Genomic DNA, 27,067 nt, shown 5'->3' on the forward strand with positions numbered 1-27,067 from the left:
GCAGAAACACTCAACTATTTGGGGTAACTAAAAGTTGTTTATAGACTTAATTATAAAAAATATACTTGAGGTTATTAAAATAAAAGTACAATTTTAAAACCTTGAAATCATTTCTGCTAAACTTCCAAGATTGGACAATATCTCACATATGAAAGAGAGATATTCAATCTCCTTGGAAATGAAACTGTCACATTTCTGAGGAGACATTATAGTGTATTAAATAATAAATATGCACAACATTTGTTTTGGCACTTTTAGAAAAAGTTTTCATTTCTTTATAAACATGTTTGTAGCTGTAAGTATATGAACTTATTAATTATTGATGGCTACTAGATATTTAATTGTTTATCACCAGAAAAAGTCATGTGGCCAGTTTACAAATGAAGAGCTTAATAGATAACTGGATATTATGGCTGCTGAGAAATTAGTTATTCTCCCGTAGTAAAATCTAAATTAATTTGATTTTTTGTTTACTCTATTTAAGAGTTGGTAGAACTTATGAGCACTTCTTACATTTTCCCTTTGTATGGTAACTGCCAATAGAGCTGAATTTCCTAAGTATCGATTTCTAAATGATCCAAATCACAAGACAAAAATATTGTATATTATAATAGTGTTTATAGATTAGGTATATATTTCAAAATTGGGGGAGAACATAATGGGTAATATATTCCTTTTTATACATTTAACTATATGAAACAATTCTTAAAACAATAAAAAGACTAAGAACTTAAATGAACCTGAAAAAACATTTCTCCAAAAATGATATTCATTGGTCAGTAAGCCTATGGCAAGGTGTTCCCCAATATTAGTCATTAGGGAGATACACTCAGAATCACAGCAGAGACCACTTCGCACCTATTGGGATGACTATCATCCAAAAGATGGACAGTAACAAGGGTCAGCGAGGATGTGCAGAAACGAATTCTAACACATCACTGCTGCAGATCTGAAGGATGAACTGTTTTGGAGAACAGTTGGGTAATTCCTCAGAAAGTTAGACAGAGAGGTACCTCACAACCCAGTAATTCAACCGCTAGGTATATACACAAGAGAAATAAAAAACTTGTCTATAAAAAAACTTGTACACAAATGTTCATAACAGCATCACTGGTAAGAGCCAAATAGGAGAGACAACCCAAATGTCTGTTTACTGATAAACAAGTAAAACGTGGTATCTCCGTGGGATGAATATTATTCAGCAATAAAAAGGAATAAAGTATCAACTCATGCTTCAGGATGGATACAACCTGAAAACATCGCACTCACTTGAAGAAGTTAGACACACATGGCCACTTTTTGAAGAAGTTAGACACACATGGCCACTTTTTGATGGTGTGATTTGTGAAGAGTTTGGAATAGGCAAATGCAAAGTGACTGTAAAGTGAAAGGGGTTGCCTAGGGCCTCCAGAAAGCAGAAATAGGAAGTGACTACTGATGGATACAGGGTTTTCTATGGGGTGGAGAAAAGTGTTCTGAAGTTAAACAGTGAATTTTGTGACTATATTAAAACTTGAGATATAATTCACATACCATACAAAATTTAATGCAAAAATAAAATAACTACTTGTCAATAAAACATCCAAATACTTATTATTCTTTATTGGACTGTGGTGACTTTGCCTGACCCCCTGGCACAAAATCAGTGCATGGCAATTGGTGGGCAAGCACTTCTTTTTGTTTTTTCCCTAATTCAACAAGAGCTGAGTGAGCTAAATGCAGATACCTTAAATAAAATTCCCTTGACTCATTTCCCCCGGGGAGTGAAATTGAGTTTCTATGACTCATTTCCCAGGGGTGATGTGCTGCCCTTGCAAGTGGTTCTTTGGTTTCCCTTCCCGGAGTGGCTTTCGCCATCAGCCATTAGCCAACAGGATCCACTTGCTCAAGGGCTGTGACGAGCAGCCTGGCCTAGCTGAAAAGGTTCCAGCACTTCGTTGATCATTCTAGGATTTGACAGAGCACACCATGATGAACGACGCGGATCACAGAACCAGATGGCTCTGTTCCATCTCAGATGTGGGAGGGAGGAGAAAGCAAAGACACAAATGGTAGCAAGGACACAAATGGCAGCAGGAAAAGTAGTAGTCAAGAGACAACTGAAAGACTGTCATGCCCCTGTTTAGAAAGGACTTGATATGGATGTTTTTTTGTTTTTGTTTTTGTTTTTGTTTTTGTTTTTTTTTGCTATTTCTTAAGTAATAGTAAGCTGATGTCGCTTGAATCCCCATCTTAGGAAACACATGAAAGACAAGTGAACTCATCTCCCATGTTTCTGGGAAGGCGACTTTCCTTAGAAAGAACGGACAATGCCAGTAGCAGCTGCAAAAATATACAAAGGTACCACCCCTCCCCCCACCCCCCACCAATCGCTTGGCCCAGAGCCCTGTTTCTGTGGCTCTGCTGGTATTTGCAGTGCAGTAACTAAAAGGACAGTCCGTAGCATCTCTCAGATCGGGATTCAAATCCCAGCTCAATACCTCAGAAGACTTGCACCTTGGGCAGCTTATTTAATTTCCCAAAATGTTAGGATTTTTTTTTTTTTTCTATTTGTAAAATGTGGATCATGATATTGATCTTTTATGGGCGCATCACATTTAAATTAATTAATGCATGTATGCCTTCCCTAATATTAACTATTAACCCTGTTCCTAATTTGTGGTGGGGAGGAGGATTGGGATTGAATCCAAGGGTGCTCTACCACTGAGCCACATCCCCAGTTTTTTTTTTTTTTTATTTTGAGACAGGGTCTTGCTAAGTGAGTTAAGTCCTTGCTAAGTTGCTGAGACTGGCCTTGAACTTGTGATCCTCCTACCTCGGCCTCCCTTGATGCTGGGATTACAGGTGTGCATCACCGTGCCTGGCTAATTCCTAATTATTAACATGAGTTTTATTTTCAAGTTTTTCCTCATTCAGAATCTAAATTTCCTTTAGGTATGAACTAATTTGGTGTGTGTGGGGGGTGCCACCAGGGATTGAACTCAGGGGCACTCCACTAGTGAGCCACATCCCCAACCCTATTTTGTATTTTATTTAGAGACAGGGTCTCACTGAATTGCTTAGAGCCTTTCTTTTGATGGTACTGGTTTCGAACTTGAGATCCTCCTGGCCTCTGCCTCCTGAGCCACTGGGATTGTAGGAGTACACCACCGCACCCGGCTTACGTGTGAACTAATTTTTTAAGAGTAAGATTTGAGGGCTGGGGAGATAGCTCAGTCGGTAGAGTGCTTGCCTTGCAAGCACAAGGCCCTGGGTTTGACCCCCAGCACTGAAAAAAAAAAAAAAAAAAAAAAAAAAAAAAGGATTTGAGCTTTATATACTTAATTAAAACTACAAATCTAACACTAGCTGTTAAACCTCTCGTGATAAAAACAAATTTCACTGAAATCACTTCACACATTAGTTTTATGCATCAAGTTAAGACAAATCAATAATTCCCTTAATGAGCAAATATCTAGGAATATGCCTTTGGCTAAAATGGATCATTCTGTATTACCACTGAACTCAGTTAAGAATTTAAAAGCTAAAAGGGGCCCTGCAGAGAGTCTGCCCTCTGATATACACAAGGGAAGTGGAGGCTTGCAGAAGTCTGGGGATTATCCATAGACAGTTGCACAGTGACACGGACCAGACCAGATTGCACTGTCCCTGCCCCCATTTGATGCTCATTCCATTCCTGTAAGATGAATCATGAGATGGGCCACTTACATAATCTATTCAGTTACCTATCTGCACCCTGAATGCAGATCATCCATCTCACACGTCCTTCCTTCCTATCCACCCAGACTCTTCTCTGACTTCAAGTGCAGAAGGTTTCTTAGACCTGCCAGTGACAATCATAGCCTCCCACACAGCGTTTCCACAGTCAGATGAACAATTACAAGCTGGTTATTCTGGGCAAAGTATTCAGCCCCATATCCTCTGGTTCTCACGGAGAACTGTTTGATCAAAATTTTGGTCCTACCTGCTGTGTTGGCAATGTTGCTGGGGCACCTGTTTTATGTTCCTTCAATGCCTCTGAGTTTCTAATTCTTTATTCTGTTCAGTGTCAGAATAACTCAAAGAGAAAAGAACATCCATTAACATCTTCCTTGAAAACTAGTCAAAAGCCATTTTGAAGACCGTAGGTCTCAGGGGACAGATGAATCTCTTTGTTCTTGCTTTGGTCCTGATGGCAGAACTTTTTACCCCAGGATCAAGAGGCTGGTGGTTGAACTGAACAAAGGAGCTGCCCCTTGGGGCTAGTGTAGTTGCCCAGCAATTCCATCCTGGGCACCATGCAGATGCAGACTGGCAAGCAGGTCACTCTGGAGGCTGTTTCTGGCCTCCTGAGAACTTGTTGAGACAGTTAGATGGAGGGTGTATAAAGCATCCACATTGACTAGATATTTTAGGTTCTTCTTTGCAAAGGTTTTCTTTTTCTTTTGCCCAACTAGTTGACCTGGGTTTTAGTCTTCTAATTTTTTTTTTTTTTGTAGCTAGTTTTGTTTGTATCTAATTATGCTTTTTGGATAACAAGCAAGAAGAGTTACAATAACAAAAACTGCAGATGAATTGAGGTGTCTTTTTGAAGTGCACTAGCAGAAATGTATAAAAGGAGTCTGCTTCTGAGATGATTTTATTATTTGCATTTCTATCAGCTGCTGTTGACCTCCTGGAAGCTTGGTGGACCCCAGAGGTCATTTGGCCATCCCTTCATTATGAAAACTACTCTGTTTTGAATGAAATTTCACTAGATAGCTTTCTGAGATTTATCTTTCCCTACTGTTTTAGGGGTGTGTGTGTATGTATGTGTGTGTGTGTGTGTGTGTGTGTGTGTGTGTGTGTTTTAAGTTTCAATTCAAAACATTTCTAGAAGATTGGGTTTGTAGACTTGCAGCTGTGACGTTGGCGTGTGGAATGCATCAGCCCAGGCCGGTGCCACAGCTACGCTGCACGCATAATGAGGTTTTCTGCGTCTGACCCATTCACCTCCCGGAAGACACTGTTCAATATCCATCATCGCTGGCCTTGTAAATGGCATTAAGTGGATTCTTGGTGACATGACCACCTGGTGTCATCCCCTAGAAAGAGGGTGAAGTCATCCACTCATCAAATTTTAATTGATGCCATCTACTGTGAAAGGAGCTGGGAACCCAAGACCCAAACCACGTGGTTTCTCTCAAGAACTTCAAGGGCTTGTCAACTGGCACAGGTGTCACAATGTCTAGGCAGGTGCTGCACAGCCAGAGGAGTATCAGTGAGAGGGGAGGGGAGCAGGTGAGAGCGCGCTGAGATTTCCTTGACGATACCGTTGCCATTGACCAAGTCTGTTCCTGGCTCTGGGGAAGGCGCCGGGCACACAGCACTGAACACAGGGACAGCAGGTAGGAGCCAATGTCACGGAAAGACGGAGACAGCAAATAAGGGCAGCAGGTGAGCAAATAGCAGGTGTGTGCAGACAACCTGACCCTGAAAGGAATTTCTGACTGAGCCATCTGCAGAGAGGACTCTGAGAAGCTGTGCTTCATTTTAGACCTGAAAGCGAAGCGGGAATCAAGGTGCGAACATCTGGAAAGATTATTCCAGGCGGACAGAACAGGTCCTCCAAAGAGGGCTGGACGGCACCAGCTCGGTGTGCTTGAGAAGCGGAAGGAGGAAGTGTGGCTTGGGTGGGGTGGGCCAGGGGCACGGGGTGGGTCGGGTAGGGTCTGGTGGGGTTGGAGAGGGGACAGCGATCCCAGGCGTGGGGAGGAGCCCTGGAGGGCGTGATGCGGTCCAAACCTGAGCTGCCGTGTGGAAAGTGGGATTCAGCAGGAGCAGGAGTGAGGCAGGGAGGCCGGTGGGCAGGTGACTCAGCTGTTAGGAAAGAGGAAGGAGGGGCGTTTGCGCAGGAGGAAATGCATTCGCGAGAACCCACGACAAAGGTGGGACGGTCCAGACAGAGCAGAGGGTGCGAGCGGATTTTCACCAATTAGTCACAGGCAGAGCTGAGCACGAGAGAACGGAGAGGCCGGAAAGAAGGAGCTGCCTTTGGGCAGCTCCCTTTGTCCACATGCCATATTGAGGTACACCTCTCCCTTGACCTTTTTCTAAATCTGCTTTTTTGACTATTTTGAGATACTGCAGACTCGTGTGCAGTTTTAGAAAATAACAGACGACCCCTGTATACCCTTTACCCAGTTTCCCCAGCCTCACATCTTGGAAATGAACATTGCCCCACCTGTATCCATGCACACATCTGTGTGCATTTACTTCTATGCAGGTTTATCGCAGTGGAGATTTGTGAGGCCAGCACCACATCAAGGCACAGAACAGTCCATCCCAAAACCGCTTATGCTTCTGCTCCCCCACCTCTAGCCTCTAGTAATCTCTAATCTGTTTTCCATCTGTGTATCATTGTCATTTCAATGATGTTATATAAATGGAATTACATAACACGAATCCTTTTGAGAGAGGTTTTTTCATTCAACATAATTCCCATGAGATCATGCAAGTTCTTCTGTGTTTGTTCTTTTTCATGCCTGAGTGGTACTCCATGGGGCAAACATACCAGAGTTTGTTCAGCTATTCATCTGTTGAAGGACATCAAAGCTGCTTCTGATTTTAGGCAGTTATGAATGAAACTGCTGAAAGCATTCATGTAGAAGGTTTTTTGTGTAAGCATAATCTCACATTTCTCAGGAGTAAATGTCTGAGAGTCCAATTGCTGAATTGTATAGTAAGCATGCATTTGATTTTGTGAGAAACGACTACATATTTTTCCAGAATGGCTGATTTCAGTATAAATTCAGTATTCAGTTCTTCAGTATAAATACCAAGGAATGGTATAAGTGGGTCATCTGGTGGTTTCATGCCTAATCTTTTTTTTTTTTTTTTTTTTTTTTTTTATTTGCTGTGCTGGGGATGGAACCCAGGGCCTTGTGCTTGCAAGGCAAGCACTCTACCGACTGAGCTATCTCCCCAGCCCCCATGCCTAGTCTTTTGAGGACCCTCCATACTGATTTCCATAGTGGTTGTACAGTCCCACCCACAGGGTAAAAGTATTCCTTTGGCTCCAGGTGCTCTTCGGCATTTGTGGTTATTTGTATTCTTATGGCTGCCATTCCTGTCTGGAGTGAGATGAAATCTCTGTAGTTTTAATTTGCATTTCCCTAATTGCTAATGATGTTGAACATTTTTTATATACTTGTTGGCCATTTGTATTTCTTCTTTCAAGAAATGTCTGTTTAGTTCATTTGTCCCTTTATTAATTGAATGTTTTGGTGTTTTTCAAATTCTTTATTAACCCTTGGCATGATTGCCTGAGCTTTAGGTGTCCTATTGAGAAAATCTTTGCCTGTGCCTATGTGCTGGAGTGTCGACCCTACATTTTCTTCTTGGAGCTGGATCATTTTGGGTCTAATTCTGAGGTCTTGGATCCATTTTGAGTTGACTTTTGAGCAGGGTGAGAGAGTTTAAGTGTCTAGTTTCATTCTTCTACATATGTATGACCAGTTTTCCTACCACCTTTGTGGAAAAGGCTATGTTCTCACTAATGTCTACTTCTGGCACCTTTGTTGAGGGTCAGATGACTGTATCTATGTGGGTCTGTCTCTGTGTCTTCTATTCTATGCCATTGGTCTATGTGTCTATTTTTATGCCAGTACCTTCTGAACATAGGACGATATCATCTATAAACAGTGATAATTTGACTTATTCCTTTTCTATTTTTTAGCCCTTTTATTTCCCTCTTGCTTAATTGCTCTGGCTAGAATTTCTAGTGCTATGAAGATTTTGTTACTACAGTTCTATAATGTGATTTGAAGTCTGGTATGCTGGTGCTTCCAAGGTTGCATTTTTGGCTTAGAACTGCTTTGGCTATTCTGGATCTTTTATTCTTCTAAATAAATTTTAGGACTGTTTTTTTTCTAGTTCTGTGAAGAATGTAATGGGTATTTTGATGGGATTGCACTGACTCTGTATGTTGCTTTTGGTAGTATGGTGATTTTGACAACATTTATCTGCTTATCTGTGAGCCTGGGTGATCTTTTCATCTTCTTGTGTCTTCTAATGTCTTTCTTCAATGTTCTGTTGAGGTCTTTCCCCTCATTGGTTAGATTTATTCCAAGGTGTTTTATTTATTTATTTTTAGGTTACTGTGAGTGGGATTATTTTACTGATTTCTTTCTCAGCACATACATCATTGGTGTCTAGGAAAGCTAGTGACTTTGTATGTTGACTTTGTAATCTGTGACTTTGCTGAATTTGTTTATTAGCTCTGGCAGTCTTTTGGTGGAGCGTTTTAGAACTTCTAAGTATAGGATCATATCGTCTGCAAACAGTGATAAATTGACTATTCCTCTCCTATTTTTATTTCTTTTATTTCCTTCTCTTGCCTAATTAATCTAGCTAGAATTTCTAGTGCTATCTTGAACAGGAGTGGTGAGCGTGGACATCCTTGTCTTGTCCTGGATTTTAAAGGAAATGCTTTCTGTTTTCCCCCACTGCTATAATATTAGTTTGGAGTTTGTTTCATATAGCTTTTAAGATGCTGAGGTAGGTTCCTTCTATTCCTACTTTCTTCTTATTCTTTTTTTTTAATCATAAATCGTTGCTGAATTTGGTTGAAGGTTTTCTCTGCATCTATTGAGATAACTGACTATTTTGTCTTTAATTATATTTATTTGATGAATTACATTTATCCTTACATCCCTGGGGTAAAACTAACTTGGTCATGATGTACACTCTTCTTAATATGTTGTTGAATACAATTTGCTAATATTTTATCAGGAATTTTTGCATCTAAGTTTATAAGGGATATAGGTCTGTAATTTTCTTTCCTTGATGTGTCCTTTTCTGATTTAGTATGAGTGTGAACTGGCTTCATAGAATAAATTTGAAAGTGTTCCATTCCTTTCCATTTGGTGGAATAATTTGAGAAACATTGGCATTAATTCTTTAAAGATTTGGTAGAATTCATCTGAGAATCCATGTGGTTATGAACTTTTCTTTTTTAAAATTTACTGCTAATATCTCATTGCTAGTTATTGGTCTGTTTAGGCTTTCTGTGTACTCTTAATTCATTTGTGTATATAAAGTTATCCATAGCTTCTGAGTTTTTCAATTTATTGGAGTATAGGTTTTCAAAATAGTCCTGAATGATCCTCTGGATTTCTGTGATGTCTGTGGTGATCTCTTCTTTTTTTTTTTAATTACTAACTATTAATTTGGATTGGTTTTCTTTTTCTTTTGGTTAGTTTGGCTAGGGTATTATAATTTTTCTTTGTTGTTTATCTTTTCAAAGAACCAACTTTTTGTTTCATTGATCCTTTGTGTGTGTGTGTGTGTGTGTGTGTGTGTGTGTGTGTGTTGTCCTTCTCCTTCCCCTCCTCCTCCTCCTCCTCCTCCTCCTTCTCCTCAATTTCATTGATTTCAGCTCTGTTCTTAGTTATTTCCTTTCTTCTACTGGTTTTGCAATTTTTTTTCTCCTTCTTCACCCAGGGCCTTGAGATTCATCTTTAGGTTGTTTATTTGGTATCTTTCTGATTTTCTTAAGCAGGCACTCATAGCTATAAACTTCCTTCTGAGAATTGCCTTCATAGTGTCTCAGAGGTTCTGGTATGTTGTTTCACTATTTTTGTGTTTTTAAGCATTTTTAAATTTCTATCCTGATTTCTTCTGTCATCCATTCCTCATTTGGATGTGCGTTACTCAATTTCCATGTGTGTTTATATAGATTCTGTAGGGTTTTGTGGCATTGATTTCTAATTTCATTCCATTATGGTCTGATACGATGCAAGAAATTACATCAAAAAAAATTTTTTTTTTTGCATTTGCTAAGAGTTGTTTTGTGGCCTAAAATGGTCTATAATGGAGAAAGTTCCCTGAGCCACCTCCTGGCTTTTAGAATTTGTACTGAGAAATCTAAAGTAACTCCAATTGCCTTGCCTCTAAATGTGACCTAATGTTTTTCTCTTGAGGTTTTTAGAGCTCTATCCATGTTCGGTATGCTAGCATTTAAGTTTAACATGAACTGGGGAGGTTAATTTTTGATCTTATCTATTTGGGGTTCTGGATACATCCTGAATCTGGATGTCCATCTTATTCTCAAGGCTTGGAAAAACTTTCTGTTATTATTTCCCTGAAGAGGTTATGCAGTCCATTAGCCTGCACCTCCCAACTCTCTTCAATTCCAATGATTCTTACATTTGGTCTCTTAATGTTGTCCCAGAGTTCTTGTATAATCTGATCATTTTTACTTATTTTCTTTTCTTTATTGCTATCTGAATGTTCAAGGTCAGCCACTTTGTCTTTCAGCTCTGAGATTCTGTCTTCGGTATGGGCTACTTTGTTAGAGAGACTGCCAACTGAACATTTTATTTGATTTATTGTGTCTTTCATTTCCAGGATTTCTGTTTAGTTCTTTTTCAATATCTCTATCTTGTATTGGATTTCTCAGTCATGTCCTGTACTGACTAATTTAATCCCTCCTTTACCGGTGTTCTCTTGGAATTCACTGATCATTTTTATAATCATTTTTTTGAATTTTTTTATCTGATATCTCATCCTTTTTAATGCCTTCAGAGTCTGTTGCTGTTGAACTTTAGGAAGCATTGTGTTACCTTTTTTTTCATATTTTTTTGTATACCTGTGTTTGGTTTTATGCATCCGTTGGGATGGATTTCTCTTCCACGCTTATGTGTGGGCCTCTTTAGGGGATGACCTTCTTTTGCCTGAGTGATCCAGATTGAAACCCCTTGTAGGTGTGGCAACCACTGCTTTTATGTTAATTCTCTCTGTGTTTTGCTGTAAGAGTGAATGTGTGTGAGTGGGACCTGAGGTCTCTCCACACCAGCTGTTCCTACTTGGGGCCTGGCTGTTAGTTTGGGGTTTCCTTTTTTCTATTCTTTGTATTAAAGTATAGCTGGAGTTCGAGTGTTACTGATTTGGGTATGGAGGAAGGTACACTGTCTTTTGAGTGGGTTTAGTCAGCAGCATAGTACCTACCCTGTGAATTAGCAGCATCCCTGTAGATTCCCAGCACCATTCAGAAAAGGGGTAAGCAAACAATAGGAACAACTGAAGCAAACAGCAAACAGCATTAAAATGCCTGGTGTCTATCTACGATGACATCTGTAACATTAATGACTACAAAAACAGGCACGGTGGGGTCAGCACGTTGCCAACAGCAGAAGCAACAAACAGCTATGAACTAGATCTGGCAGTACAGTAAACAGCAGGTGTCAACTATGTCATCCATAGTAATAATAATTTCAACAACATGAATCATGGGGTCAGGAGTTATATAAACCAAATAGTTCTAAAAGATGTTAAAAATACAGAAACCAAAATGTGATGGGAAGGCAGAAGAAAGTTTAGAATGTTCACAGTACGAACAGAGGGAATACAGAAGAGATGTAGCAAGTGATGTTTGTTAAGAAGGAGAAAAATAGGAAAAACAAAGCAAAAGGAGAAAGGACAAGAAACTTTAGTTGTTACTAAGAGAAGAGAGAAAGTGAAACAAGAAAAAAAAATAAGACAAAACAAAGATAAGCAAACTTCAAACCCTAACCCTCAAAAGACACCAGGAAAAATATCATTTAAAAATGCTAAAAATGAGAAAAAAAGAAACAAATATGTATCTATATCCACGAACCACTCGACAAAGCAAGAACACACGCACACGCGCGCGCACACACACACACACACACACACACACAAATATTCTTAATGAAAAAAAATGAAAGAATTGTCTCCATGGAGGTGGTTAAAATAGCAAGAGTGCATGGTCTCTAACTATGCCCAACTGTCCTTCTTTCCATTCCTTCTTGGGTTATGTACCCAGAAAGAGAGGTGGGGTGAGCAAGTGAGCAAACCTACACGAGGAGCAGGGGTTGTTAATCCCTTCCTCTTTTTGTGTTGCTCACCCAGCCACCAGCTGGAGTGGGCTTAAATTGAATCTGGTTGGAGTAGCTCTCAGCTTCCCTTCTCACCAGTGCAAGGTAGGATGGAATGGGAAGGACTGTTGACTGGAGTTTTGCCAGACAGGCCAGATTGATGCACTCCAGGGTGGTGCTGCTGCAGAGTTCTATGAGGGGAGTTTGTGCCTGGGACTTAAGTCTAATCAGGCCTTAGAGGCTTTGTTGGATGGCATCTGCTCTAGAGAGATTAGGCTGACACATCCCTAGGGCCAGACAGAGGCAGATCTTTGCTGGGAGTCTAAATCTCATAAGCTGCCCAAGAATTCTACTCATGGGGCCGGGGAACAAACCCTCCCCTCACTCTGCTGCCCACAAATATGGCCTTCCCAGGCTGAGTCCCTGAGTATATTCATGCCTGCCTCTTCAGTTTCCTGACCCTATTCAACTGGCCACATGATCTGCCAGACTGACAGGGAAAGCCAACTGCACCTCCCCTCTGGTTTTTTGACTTGAATCTCCCTAGGTACCATCCTCGCTGTGATCTTTACACTCATGTTCTGCCAGGTGTGTCCTAGGTCACATGTCATGCACTTGCTGGTGCAGTATTCTGGATATATGTCCTTTGCTGGAGACATAGCTTGCAAATATTTTCTCCTATTCAGTATGGCAATGTTCACTATAATTTCCTGGGTTCCTGCAGCAGCAAGCCACAGCCTGGCGTCCTCGAGGTGGCTCTCGCCTCACTCTATGCTTGGCAGTTGAGAAGTACAGTGCACTTTTCAAATGCCAGTTCACTGTGCAGTCTGGATCAGCTAAGTTCAGGCTGCTTTTCTGATTTACAGGGTTTTCCATGCTAAATTTGTAGGTTATGTTTCTCTCCTGTGTTATCCTATGAAACTTGTTATGCCACGACCAACTTGGGTCCAATGAATTCTTTCTTATCTTTGTTCAATGCACCCAAATTTTTGAGATGAGACTCTGATATTGGACGTAAGTGAATTCCCTCTTGCACCCACCTCACTGAGAGGCAGTACTCCTGCTATTTGATTCTTGAGCCATGGAGTGACTAGAAATCAGCCTTTGTCTACTCTGCCATGTTGAATCTCCCACACTATTTTTTTCTTTTAACCATTCTGATAGATCTGCAGTGGTATTTTATTGTGATTTTGTTGTGTGTGTTGTTTTTACATAATATCTAATGATAATAAATGTCTTTTTGTGTGCTTATTTGCTGTATATCCAATTCGTGAAAGCACAGTTTCTGTCTCTTATCCATTTTCTAATTGGCCATTTTTACTGTTGAGTTTTGAGAATTTTTGATGTGTTCTGGGTATAAGTCCTTTGCTGAAGACATGGCTTGCAAATATTTTCTCCTATTCTGTAGCTTGTCTTCTCATCCTTTCAACAAGGTATTCATAGGATAAACATGTTTAATTTTGATGGAATTCATTTTTTCAGTTCTTCCTGTTATGGATCTTGTTTATGGTGTCAAGTCTGAGAACTCTTCTCCTAACCTTGCATCTTAAGTATTTCTTCTTTGTCTTTTCTAAAATTTTTATAGTTTTAGGTTTGGCATTTAAATAAGTCATGCTTAATTTGGTGTTAATATTTAGATGTGAGGTTGAGAATTAATTTTACTGTTTTTGCTTATTGTGTGTTCAATTGTTCTAGCTTCTATATTGAACGATCTATACTCTTCCAGAAAATTCTTCTTGTTCCCTTGTTAAAAAAAAAATAAAAGAATCATCTGGGCATTATGTATATTGGTTTGTTTCTAGATCTTTTATTTTGTTCCATTGATCTCTATTTCTATCTCTCTTTCTACATACCACAGTCTTGATTGCTGCATTCTTTTTCAAAAATTGCTTTAGTTAGTAAAGATCCATACAAATTTTAGAATACATTTTTCTATGTCTACAAAAAATGTCTGGGAGTCTAGAATTACATTAAACCAATAAATCAACTTGGGGAGAAATGGCATCTTATTTATGTTCTGTCTTCCAATTTTCAAAATACGATACATGTTGGTATTTATTTAGGTCTTTAATTTCCTTTTGACCTTATTTATTTATTTTTGCGTCACTGGGGCCTGCATCAGCCACACGTCGTTGACTGATTTCATCTGTATTTTGCAATTTCAAGATCCAGTTCCTGTATGTTTTGTGAGATTTATCCTTAAGTATTTCACTTGGCATTCAAGTGGCATTGTTTTAAATTTCTTTCTATAGTTTGCTGTTATTATGTAGCTTATTTTTTCTTCTTCTCTACCCGCATCTATTCTCAGGTGAAAGGTTGTAACTTGTGTAACTTGTAACTCCCAGGCCCATGAGCCCGGCAAAGCAGGAGTTGCCCCTTCCAAGAAAAGAAAGGTGGAGGGCGCCCCCAGGCTCCTGCCCCTGGGAGGAGAAGGCCGGCTCTGCGGGGGCAGAAGGTGCGGCCCAGCTTCCACCAGCACTCGGTCCTCCACCCAGGAGCCTCCACAGCCCCCGTGCCTGCTGCTGTCACTGCGGCCACCACCTCTGCTGCAGAGGATGCCGCCCAGGCCACGGCCCAGCGAAGAGCAGGCAGAAGCTGCAGGTGAAACCAAACCTAAGGGAAGTGACCGAGGCTGAACAGGGACAGCCTGAACTTCAAGAATGGCTTTCCAGTCCCCACCCTCCCCTCTCCTGAGCCCTCTCCTTGCCCTCTCTCAGCTCCACTCTGAAGTTTCCCTTCCTGTTCTGCTCATCTGTCCTCTCCCACCCACTAGCCCTCTTTTTCTTTGTGTGGCCAACATTAAAAAATGAAGGAACAAACGAAAAACCAGCAGGAAAGATCCCAAGTCAAACAGTGTGGCTTTAACACTTTTGTGTTTTGGTGTTGTTATGGCGAGTTTTTGGTAATGATGATCTAATCATGGTGGGAAATTCTTGCGTTGTATCCCAGTTTTTTGATCTGGTGCGTGGGGCCCTTGGGTGTCCACTTTGCTCCTTCTGTTCCCCCTGTGTGTGAAATGTTCCCTTCGTCTGAGAAGTCCAAAACATTGAGTGAATTCAAAACCCTTTTTGTTTCCCTCCTTTACAATGTGATGTAATGAACAAAAAGGAAAAAAAAAAATTCAGAAACCCAGTTTGTTTTAAACATAAGTAAATAAAGTAAATGTGTCGATTAGTGTTAAAAAAGAAAAGAAAAAACTGAAGCAAAGCAAGCATAGGAAAGTTCTCTGACTTAATGCAAAGGAAGTGTAAAAAGAAATCTCCTCTGGTTTTTAAAATCTCCACGGGGAGAATAAAGTGAAAGTAGGTAGCGAGTTGCCTGCTATAAATGGTGTGGTTCTCCCAACCTAAAGTGAAAGATAGTCTCTTACCTTGTGTTGATTCAGCCCCATGCTTCTCAAACTCGAGCATGCCTCCGAGTCTCCGGGAGGACCTAACAGAACAACACACCCCCAGAATCTCTCAGAACCTTCATTTCTAACCAGGTTCAGGTGGTGTTGATGCTGCTGGTCCCAGGGACCCCCACTTGAAATTTAAAATCTAGTTTATTGCTAATTCCTCTAAAAGCTAAAAAAACTAGGGCCATTGGATATTGGGGGAAAATGGCTAATGACTGTCCTTAGGTCTATACAGAGTTTTTCTGAGCAGACATCTAGATGCTGCTCTTGGGTCAATCAGTGAACAAGATACAACATGTAATGAAAGGTTTTAGTTGTGCACACGGAAGGCCCACTGCGTGGGTGTTAGGGCATTGGGATGGACTTGTGGATCTCCTACACCTAAAGTCTTTCTAAAGAAAACAGGCCATTGTTCGTCCTAAATTATTTATAACTTCTCCTTCTTAGAGGTAAATGACCAAGTTTCTAGAAGGGTAGGCCATGTCACAGATCAGTAGAGATTAGTTCTTTCCACTTTCTTAACCTACTATTATAGTCATTGAAGTCTTCAATTATGTAGATGTTTTCTTTCTGTGACTTGTATTTTCATAATTATGCATGAGGGGCATCTTCCTGGGTCTTGAACAATCAGGCACTCATACCATATTCTTAGCTTGGCTTGGCTAAGAGTCATCTCAGTCTTTATTCTAAACTTTGCACAGAACTTAAATATCTTTACCCTCTCACACATGAAAGTTCATCAGTAGTATGGTGGTCTTTGATCAACATCACAATCCATTTTTTTACTTTGGTTTTGCTTGTTCTTCTCATCAGATTATTCTCATGTAGAATCACTCTCAGAAGCTGGCAGATATAAAATTAAGGTTTTATGTTACTGATAATAGAGTAAAAACAAGGAGATTGGGGACCTAGCTCTTTGGGTGTGGGACTAAACTGATATCAGTGAATTTGATAGCATTGTCTCCTAATACATTTCAATCTACCTCAAAATGGAAATACCTGCTTGCCTGATCTGTTCGCATTCTCTTTGGAAAAATTCATCTTTGTGACAAGTGTTATATATCCAAGGCCATATATTTCCAATTGGAATTAGAAAAAAGGGAAGAAGGTAGAGTTGAAAATATATTTGTTTTAAGATTATCCTTTTCAGGGATGGATTAGACTGATTTGGGATAAAATGCCTGCTATTTTTCTGGTGCAGGAACAATCCAAGTTGGGTTCATGCTCCTTTTACCCTACCCAGTGAGTGGAGGGGAGATGCAGGCATTTTTGAAGCGAATGATAACATTTTTATTGACTTCAGAAAAATGAGTGTCACAAACAGTAAGATGGAGAACTTGAACTTGGGCATATAAGGTTGCTCTCAGACCTGTTCCTACATGTGACCAGTGTTTCCGCACTGTGTATTGGGTCCACAATGCATCTCAGCATGACTTTGGACATAAAAGAAATAAATGCAACAGTAGAGGAAATTCTTTCCCACAAGGATTTCTTTATTTAACTTGGATGGATTTATAGAATACAATGATTCTTTCATAGCAAGACAATAAATAAAAGTATAAAAGAGATCTTCACCCCATCAATAATGGTACATTATTCTGCACATTAGATTACTAGAGTCCTGGATATGAGAGTACAGTAGAAATGGCTGATAGTTTACAGCACAATGAAAAGAAGTACAGACACTGAAGGTGTAGGAAAGAATTTCAGAAAGCAGAAAGTTAGTTACTCTGATTCCATTTTCTAATAGACATGTTCATTATTTTCCCATAGCTGAGCTGCCTCTGGTTTTCAGAGTTCTGATCTTCCCCCCACAATACGTCAGTATTTAGAAACTGGATTTGTGATGTGACCCAGAGATGGGTAGCCAATTTACAATCCTCGAATGCACACTGGCAAGTGCAGGTCACCGCAGAGAGTTGGAGGATGGAGAAAGACTCACCAGTGTGCGAGGACGTCCCAGCAGCTGCCCAGGCCAGCGGCCGCCTAGCAGCAGCACTGCTTCTGGCAGCAGCACTTCTGGCAGCACTTCTGCTGGCAGCAGCCCTTCCCGCAACCACAACCACAGGAGCCGCAGCCACAGGAGCTGCAGCAGCTGCGGCGGCAGCAGCAGACCACGGGGGTGCAGCAGCCGCAGCAGCCGCAGCAGCCACAGCAGCCGGAGCAGCAGCCCCCACAGCCACCGCACCCACTGCTGCAGCCACCGCAGCCACCGCAGCCGCCACAGCCGCCACAGCCGCCGCAGCCACCGCAGCTGCCACAGCCACCACAACCTCCACAGCCACAGCAGCCCATGGTGTCAGGAGAGAGGACTCAGGTGCAGTGAGGAGAGGACTCAGGAGAGGACAGGAGGTCTGGAGCCTCCTTCTGCCGGGGCCCTTAAGTACCGTCTTGGGAGGAGGAAAAGGGAAAGGCCGGGCCGCGTGATCAGCGCTCACTTCCTTGTTATCACAGAGCCCACGATGACACTGTCCAGGCCTCGCCCTGTTTACATCCTATGGGCTTCATTTGACCCAATGCCTTGGCCAATATTAACTGGCCTTTTTTACAACCACTTTAGACGCAAGCTAGCCAGGAGATGGTGGCATCTGGGAGGGGACCTTCCTTTTCACAGCAACACAGTGGGACCTCTCATGCTTTGAATGAAGTAGAGGCCCAGGGCTCCTGCCAGCCTTTTCCCTGTTTCTCTTCAATAGTCTTCTCTGCATACATCCCAGTGAATCTCCAAGCTCAACAGGAGCTCTCAGATGCAAAGAGGAATTATGGGCATCCAAAAGGACCGGGCCTTCTTTCAGTAATGCTCCTGAGTTCCACCACGAGATACCTTTTATATCATCACCTTGTACATCATTACATTGACCAATCGTCTTCTTGTGAGTTTGCATGATCCTAGCTATATTTACAAAAGAATATTTATAGGAAATGACACTCTATTAAAAAAAAAAAAAAAAAAAAAAAACTTAAATTGCCTATTAAAAGTCTTGAAGAGAAGTTCCTGTCTCTCCTCACCCTGTGCACCCTTCCTGGCTGCTCACATTCACAACCATGGGTTGAATTTGTTCAAGTACTTTCCTTAATTTTTCCTCAAATGTGTGTCTCCTGTTTAGACTCTCCTCCAAACACCTAATCCATGCACAGCCAAGTCTCAGATTCCATCTTCTCCATGCGGGGGTCTCAGAGGTACCTCCAAAGTCACATGCTCCAGACTCAAGTCAGAATTTTTCTGCCAGATCACCAGCCCTCCACCAAACTGTTTCCCCCACTCTATTTTATCCGTTGGTTCTCAATGCATGAAAAACCATCTTGGACTCCTCCCTTTCTCTCAGTTCTGTATCTGTTCTCACCAAAGTCTCTGATGCTGTCTCCTTAAAAGCTGCACAACCTATCCACACGTGCATAGTTCCACAGGAACCCACCCCCAGTTCAAGCAACCCCGAAGCCCTTGCAAAAACTGGCTCTGACCCCAAAGACCAGGGTCACTAATCTGCTGGGTATGGTGCTACACACCTATAGTCCTGCCAGCCGGGGAGCTGAAGCAGGAGGATTGCTTGGGCCTGGGATTTGAGATTGGCCTCGGCAATAATGCAAGATCCTGCCTTTAAAAAAAAAGAAGAGAAAAGGAAGAAGAAAAAAACCATGTTTGCTGGGGTGTTGCTCAGCTGTGTCAGTGGTACAGCCCTCGCTTAGCTTGTATGAGGACCTGGGTTTCATCCCTAGCAGCACACACACACACACACACACAGACACACACACCACACTTATGCTATATAATACAGACATAGATTTGGAGAGTTTCAGGGCTACACACTTAAAATTTATTGGATCCTTCATATCTAGCATTCTTCAGTATCTTATATGAATAATTTATTTAGTCCTTACCACAAATTTGTGAAAGGATATTGTTAGTATTCTTATAAGTACCGCGTGCTAACCGATTGCGCCACTGGAGCGCCTGTTATTATTCTAATTTTAAAAATTAGAGGAAACAACCAGCAGCCTATTCATACTCTCTCAGCCAGTAGTAATGCCTCATGAGGTACCCTCAGGGTCAAATATCATTTTATGTGAGTCACTAATAAAATTTTTTTAAGTTTTCAGTTAATAGAAGAAGTTTTTTCTGTATCATTGCTGGATTTTTCCTAATGAAAGCTTTTACACAATCCATTCAGTCAAGTATGGGAATAAGGAATACAGGTCTACCACTGTAGAAGCTGAATGAATGGGAGGAATCCATTCCCGCCTTGAGCCCAGTGACACAGGTCTCAGCTGGCTCAGACCCAGAGGACAAGCTAGGCTGACTGAAAATATGTGGTGCTGAAACCAGATGGAATTTTAATATTTGTCTGTATGTTTTAATCAGTGAAATTACTGCCCCTTGGTGAAGATGAATGCAGGCAACTGATGCTGGATCAGCCAAGGTGAAGGCATGGCTGACCGCCATGGGCAGAGGACAGAGAGGGAGGATGGATGGGTGGGGTTTAAGAAAAAGTTAGAGAGAGGGATCAGAGCAGGATACACACAAATTTTTTTTTTTTTTTAAAACTGGCTTTAAAAGGGATGAAGAAATGACTTAACCTAAGCATAATGTTAGGCAGATCAATCTGTAACAGAATGCCTATTGTATACACACACTGTTTAAAAAAAGTAAGACTAGAGGTGTGATTAGGAAGGAACCAGCAAGAACCTTCAAATACAGACATTTCACAGCAGAGTAGACATAGGTGTTAAAATACAGCAAAACTCTAGGCTGTCACGAACCTCTTCAAACCCTCAGCGCCTGACCAGTGAGCTGGGTGAGATCAAATGAAGTAATGGGCCCAGCTGGCTACGTGGCCTCAGTGAGCAAATGGAACAGGAAGTGGGGTTCAGCACTTGCAGGTCCACCCCAAACAACTTGGAAATCAAAACAGTAGGGACAGGAAAGAGCAGAAGCCTGGACTACCCTGGAGTGAATGATCTGTATGAGCCTTCTGGGATCTACCTTAAAAAAGCGAGATTTGTTTTGATTTCAGAAATAGACAAAGAAGTATATAATGCAGATCTAACACAGGCGAAGTGGTCAATACGTGATAACCATGATTATTATACTTATGTTGCATATCAGCATAAAGAGTTAGAATGGATACAAATCTTACAGTTCCATAAACTGAAGCAAAAAACAATTCAAAGGAAAATTTTCAGTTAAATTTTACCATGACATTGCATAGAATGGCTAAATATTATAATAATTTCAATTCTCAGAGTAATTTAAAAGTTTAATTCACTTTGTAATGTTCAGTTTTATGTGTCAACGGGACTAGGCTACAGGCCTTGTTTACTCAATCAAGCACTAACCAAGGTGTTATTGTGAAGCATTGTGCAGATGTGAGTCCATAGCTAGCTGACTCTAATTCAAAAAGATAATCCTGTCATATCTGGGTGGCCTGATTCAGTCCACTGAAAGGTATTTAAGAGACAGACTCAGGCTTCCCTGAAAAGGGGAAGCTCCATCTGTGGACAGGAACTCCAACATATGCCCCAGAGTTCTTCTACCCCGCCTCACTCTGATGGTCTGCCACATGAATTTTGAACCACCTCGCCAGTCCCATAATCAGGTGACTCATGAAATACACCCTTCATCTCTGTGTCCTCCTGGTTCTGCTTCTCAGGATGAACTCGCTCATGGAGATGTTGATGGCAGTCATGGTTGCAGAGGAAAGAGTTCTAGCAAGTTTTCTGAACCGTTTCTGGGTTTTCTGGAATTGGTCAACTAATCTGATGATATTTAAAGCCACAGTGAATCTGTTTGCATTCTTAAAGAGGGGACTAGTCAGCATGGCATGATGTGGGTGTAGACACCAAGCACTGCCATAGAAGTTGTGCATGAGTAGATACTCTTATAACAGAAGCATGTTCTCTCCCAGTCCTGGAGGCTAAGTCTGAAACCAAGGTGTTGACGGGACCATGTCATCTTTGAAGGCACTAGATGGAGAGTCCTTCCTTGCCTCTTCCTAGTGTCTGATGTGGTCAGCAACCCTTGATATTTCCTAGCTTGACAACACTGCAGTCTCTGCCTCTGTCGTCACATGAATGGAATTTGTTGCTCTTACCTACTGGAACTAGGAGAAGGGAGAAGGATGAGCTCAGGGATTTTGGATTCCCAGCTCAAGGACCACATAAATGACTTAAAAGCCTGTATTTGACCTGAAAGAAAGTTTTATCTCCTGTAGCCATGAACTTGAGATCTGAAAATCACACCCAAGATTTCATCCTAGGATGTAGGTTGAACTCTGAGTCTTGCTGGGCATGTGATTTCAATACTACATAATAGATCAACTTCCGGGCTCTACTTATTTTTAAAAAATGAGATTTGTTTTGATTTCAGTAATCTGTGATGAAGTCAGACAACCTTTGGAAAGGAGAGGAATCATGGCAATGGAACCAGACATGTCAAGTCCTACTGACGCTGGGCTCCCTAACCCCGATTCCGCCCCATCTTCTTTGCAGCAGAGGCAGCTCTTCCACAGTTACCTGTGGAGGTTCACCATCCTCTGCCTGCAGGACAGGCACTGGCTCCCTGGAACAGGTGCTTTTGTGGGGACTGCAGATGACCCCTGCCTCCTCTCTGCTGGAGACTTCAAGCTACATTCAAGTCCCATTAGACCCTGAAGGGCGATCTACAAAATGTGACCAGTGAGGTGGGGTGCTCCCCACTAAAAGAACCCCATGATCTTTCACATTTTATGAACACAAGTTGGGAGTGCGTGTAGGAAGGGATCTCACACAGTGTGGAAGGAACATGTATTGGGACAGGCCAAGTTCACTAGCATGGGTCACCTAATCAGAGATTCTGGATTCCAACCATTGTGGAACTACATTTTTTATTATTGTATCTGGCTCAATAAATCATGTAAGAAGAACCCCAACAAAACTCAGATAGGCTCAGTCCGCCATTGAATGGTATACTTGGATCCTGATAGGAATGCCCGTGTTTCATATGTGCAGCTACAGCTCAAGGACTATGTCACATTAGGTCAATGAATATGGACGGTGAATGTACTGGGGGAATTCCCACTCAGTGCATGAGGGAGGTGGAGTTAGAGAGTACTGAATGTTTTGTTGAGGGAGGGGTGTGGCTCTCATAAGGCCTAGTCATAGTTTTTCTTTTTTTTTGGTTTGATTTTTGGTACTGGGGATTGAACTCAGGGGGCCTTTAAACCACTGAGCTACATTCTCATGCTTTTCATTTTATTTTATTTTATTTTACTTTTAATCAGGGTCTTGCTAAGCTAAAAAGAGCCTCACTAAGTTCTTGAGACTGGTCTTGAACTCTCCACCCTCCTGTCTCAGCCTGCCAAGCCACTGGGATTTCAGGCAGGTGCCCCTGTGCTCAGCTGGTCACAGCTCCTTTTATGACCCTTTGCTTGGGATACCACCAGTACAAGTGTTTCAAGGTCTTCACTCAAAATAAAACATCCCTCAAGTTTCAGAAAAGACAACAAGGATCGTGTAGACAAACAGAACACAGGAAAACGAGTACTTTCTATTTGCATGTATTTTATTAGAAATGTTAGCCACTATTACACACTAAGTACGATCACAAAGGCACAAAGAAACATTGCATGTAAAAAGGGAAAGTAGAACAGAGAGGGAACAGAGAGGCAGTGATCAGCCATCCCGAGGACCACTGGGGACAGCAGTAACACTTAGCAGAGGTCGGGGACCTGCAGCCTCACTCAGGGGCCAGGATCAAGCAGAGTTTGTCCCTGAGATGTTCCTATTAGTTTGGAAACTTTTCAGCCAGAAAGACTCCAAAGACCAAGGAAAAACGGAGACACGGTCCAGGTCCTGAGAGAGACTAGGCCAGACGGGAAGGACAGGGTCTTACCGAGAGGGCTCCTGCCCAGGCCGGCGGCCGCCTAGCAGCAGCACTGCTTCTGGCAGCAGCACTTCTGGCAGCACTTCTGCCGGCAGCAGCCCTTCCCGCAACCACAGCCACAGGAGCCGCAGCCACAGGAGCTGCAGCAGCTGCGGCGGCAGCAGCAGACCACGGGGGTTCAGCAGCCGCAGCAGCCGCAGCAGCCGGAGCAGCAGCCCCCACAGCCACCGCACCCACTGCTGCAGCCACCGCAGCCACCGCAGCCGCCACAGCCGCCGCAGCCACCGCAGCTGCCGCAACCACCACAACCTCCACAGCCACAGCAGCCCATGGTGTCAGGAGAGAGGACTCAGGTGCAGTGAGGAGAGGACTCAGGAGAGGACAGGAGGTCTGGAGCCTCCTTCTGCCGGGGCCCTTAAGTACCGTCTTGGGAGGAGGAAAAGGGAAAGGCCGGGCCGCGTGATCAGCACTCACTTCCTTGTTATCACAGAGCCCGCGATGACACTGTCCAGGCCTCGCCCTGTTTACATCCTACGGGCTTCATTTGACCCAATGCCTTGGCCAATATTAACTGGCCTTTTTTACCACCACTTTAGAAGCAAGCTAGCCAGGAGATGGTGGCATCTGGGAGGGGACCTTCCTTTTCACAGCAACACAGTGGGACCTCTCATGCTTTGAATGAAGTAGAGGCCCAGGGCTCCTGCCAGCCTTTTCCCTATTTCTCTTCAATAGTCTTCTCTGCATACATCCCAGTGAATCTCCAAGCTCAACAGGAGCTCTCAGATGCAAAGAGGAATTATGGGCATCCAAAAGGACCGGGCCTTCTTTCAGTAATGCTCCTGAGTTCCACCACGAGATACCTTTTATATCATCACCTTGTACATCATTACATTGACCAATCGTCTTCTTGTGAGTTTGCATGATCCTAGCTATATTTACAAAAGAATATTTATAGGAAATGACACTCTATTAAAAAAAAAAAAAAAAAAAAACCTTAAATTGCCTATTAAAAGTCTTGAAGAGAAGTTCCTGTCTCTCCTCACCCTGTGCACCCTTCCTGGCTGCTCACATTCACAACCATGGGTTGAATTTGTTCAAGTACTTTCCTTAATTTTTCCTCAAATGTGTGTCTCCTGTTTAGACTCTCCTCCAAACACCTAATCCATGCACAGCCAAGTCTCAGATTCCATCTTCTCCATGGGGGGTCTCAGAGGTACCTCCAATGTCACATGCTCCAGCTCAAGTTAGAATTTTTCTGCCAGATCACCAGCCCTCCACCAAACTGTTTCCCCCACTCTATTTTATCCGTTGGTTCTCAATGCTTGAAAAAGCCATCTTGGACTCCTCCCTTTCTCTCAGTCCTGTATCTGTTCTCACCAAAGTCTTTGATGTTGTCTCCTTAAAAGCTGCACAACCTATCCACACGTGCATAGTTCCACAGCAATGCAACCCTGGTTCAAGCAACCCGGAGCCCTTGCAAAAACTGGCTTGGACCCAAAGACTGGGATCACTAATCTGCTGGGTGTGGTGCAGCACATCTATAGTCCAGCCAGCCGGGGAGCTGAAGCAGGAGGATCGCTTGGGCCTGTGAATTTGACATTAGCCTAGGCAATAATTCAAGATCATGCCTTATAGAAAAAAAAAAAAAAAGAAAAGAAAAGAAAGAAGAGAAAACCATGCGTGCTGAGGGTGTTGCTCAGGTGTGTCAGTGGTAGAGCCCTCGCTTAGCTCGTGTAAAGGCCTTGGTTTCATCCCTAGCAACACACACACATATGCTATGTGAATACTGGGATAGATTTGCATAATTTCTGGGCTACACAGTTAAAATTTATTGGATTCTTACTATCTAGACTTTCTTCAGTATGTCTTATATGAATAATTTATTTAATCCTTATAATAAATTTGTGAATAGATATTGTTATTATTCTAATTTTATGAATAAAAAGACACAACCAGTGACCCATTCATACTCGCTCACTTAGTAGTAATGCCTCGTTAGGTACTCTCAGGGTAAAATATCCGTTTTATGTGATTTGCTAATAAATTTTTTCAATTTTGTTTAGTTTTTAGTTTAAGGAAGAAGTTACTTATGTATCATTGCTGGATTTTCCTAATGAAAGCTTTTACACAATCCATTCAGTCAAGTGTGGGAATAAAGAATACAGGTCTACCACTGTAGTGGCTGAATGAATGGGAGGAATCCCAACCCACCTGAGCCCAGTGACACAGGTCTCACCTGGCTCAGACCCAGAGGACAAGCTAGGCTGACTGAAAATATGTGGTGCTGAAATCAGATGGAATTTTAATATTTGTCTATATGTTTTAATCAGTGAAATTACTGCGCCTGGGTGAAGATGAATGCAGGCAACTAATGCTGGATCAGCCAAGGTGAAGGCATGGCTGACCGCCATGGGCAGAGGACAGAGAGGGAGGATTGATGGGTGAGGTTTAAGAAAAGGTATGGGAGAGGGATCAGAGCAGGATACACACAACTTTAAAAAAATAAAAAGCTGGCTTTAAAAGGGATGAAGAAATGACTTGTCCTCAAGCATAATGTTAGCCAAAGCCATCTGTATCGGAATGTCTATTGTACATACAATGTTTGTTTAAAAAAAAAAAAAAAAAGTAAGACTAGAGATGTGATCAGGAAGGAACCAGCAAGAAGTTTCAAATACAGACATTTCACAGCAGAGTAGACATAGTGTTAAAATACAGCAAAACTCTAGGCTGTCACGAACCTCTTCAAACCCTCAGCGCCTGACCAGTGAGCTGGGTGCAACCAAATGAAGTAATGGGCCCAGCTGGCTACGTGGCCTCAGTGAGCAAATGGAACAGGAAGTGGGGTTCAGCACTTGCAGGTCCACCCCAAACAACTTGGAAATCAAAATAGTAGGGAAAGAGCAGAAGCCTGAACTACCCTGGAGTGAATGATCTGTATGAGCCTTCTGGGATCTACCTTATAAAAGTGAGATTTGGTTTGATAGCAATTATAGATAATGTTTAAACTTCTGGGTCCTACTTTATTAAAATGTGATTTGTTTTGATTTCAGAAATAGACAAAGAAGTATATAATGCAGATCTAACACAGGCGAAGTGGTCAATATGTGATAACCATGATTATTATACTTATGTTGCATATCATCATAGGAAGGTAGAATGGATACAAATATTTAATTCCCACAAACTGAAGCAAAAAAAAAAAATCAAAAGAATTTTTCAGTTAAATTTTACCATGATATTGCATGAAATGGATAAAAATTGTAACAACTTCATTTCTTCTCAGATGAATTTAAAAGTTTAGTTCAATTTTACTCGTTAGTTTTATGTGTCAACTGGACTAGGCTACAGGCCTTGTTTACTCAATCAAGCACTAACCAAGGTGTTATTGTGAAGCATTGTGCAGATGTGAGTCCATAGCTAGCTGACTCTAACTCAAAAAGATAATTCTGTCATATCTGGGTGGCCTGATTCAGTCCACTGAAAGGTATTTAAGAGACAGACTCAGGCTTCCCTGAAAAGGGGAAGCTCCATCTGTGGACAGGAGCTCCAACATATGCCCCAGAGTTCTTCTACCCCGCCTCACTCTGATGGTCTGCCACATGAATTTTGAACCACCTCGCCAGTCCCATAATCAGGTGACTCATGAAATACACCCTTCATCTCTATGTCCTCCTGGTTCTGCTTCTCAGGATGAACTCGCTCATGGAGATGTTGATGGCAGTCATGGTTGCAGAGGAAAGAGTTCTAGCAAGTTTTCTGAACCATTTCAGGGTTTTCTGGAATTATTTAACTAAACTGATTATATTTAAAGCCACAGTGAATCTGTTTGCAGTCTTAAAGAGGGGACTAGTCAGCATGGCATGATGTGGGTGTAGACACCAAGCACTGCCATAGAAGTTGTGCATGAGTAGATACTCTTATAACAGAAGCATGTTCTCTCCCAGTCCTGGAGGC

The 27,067-nt window shown here is 42.0% G+C and overlaps 2 protein-coding genes across 2 annotated transcripts in view; both read right to left on the reverse strand.

The window, feature by feature from the left end:
- LOC306656996 (uncharacterized protein) overlaps positions 1 to 23,444 on the reverse strand; it is a gene marked incomplete at its 5' end in the record, with an annotated part of 173,356 nt that extends 149,912 nt beyond the window's left edge. Inside the window, one exon of the mRNA XM_079132661.1 lies at positions 23,336 to 23,444. Within this exon, the coding sequence (XP_078988787.1) occupies positions 23,336 to 23,444 (109 nt within the window). The remainder of the gene's footprint in view (positions 1 to 23,335) is intronic.
- On the reverse strand, positions 17,242 to 17,668 carry LOC306656997 (uncharacterized protein; the record flags this gene model as incomplete). Its single annotated transcript, XM_079132662.1, has 1 exon — positions 17,242 to 17,668. Exon 1 carries the CDS (start codon positions 17,548 to 17,550, stop codon positions 17,242 to 17,244), a length of 309 nt encoding a protein of 102 aa, XP_078988788.1. The 5' UTR covers positions 17,551 to 17,668.
- Positions 23,445 to 27,067: the final 3,623 nt, after the last annotated feature.

This window comes from Sciurus vulgaris (genome assembly GCF_902686455.1).
Source record: "Sciurus vulgaris genome assembly, chromosome: 3".
NCBI classification, from domain to species: Eukaryota; Metazoa; Chordata; class Mammalia; order Rodentia; family Sciuridae; genus Sciurus; species Sciurus vulgaris.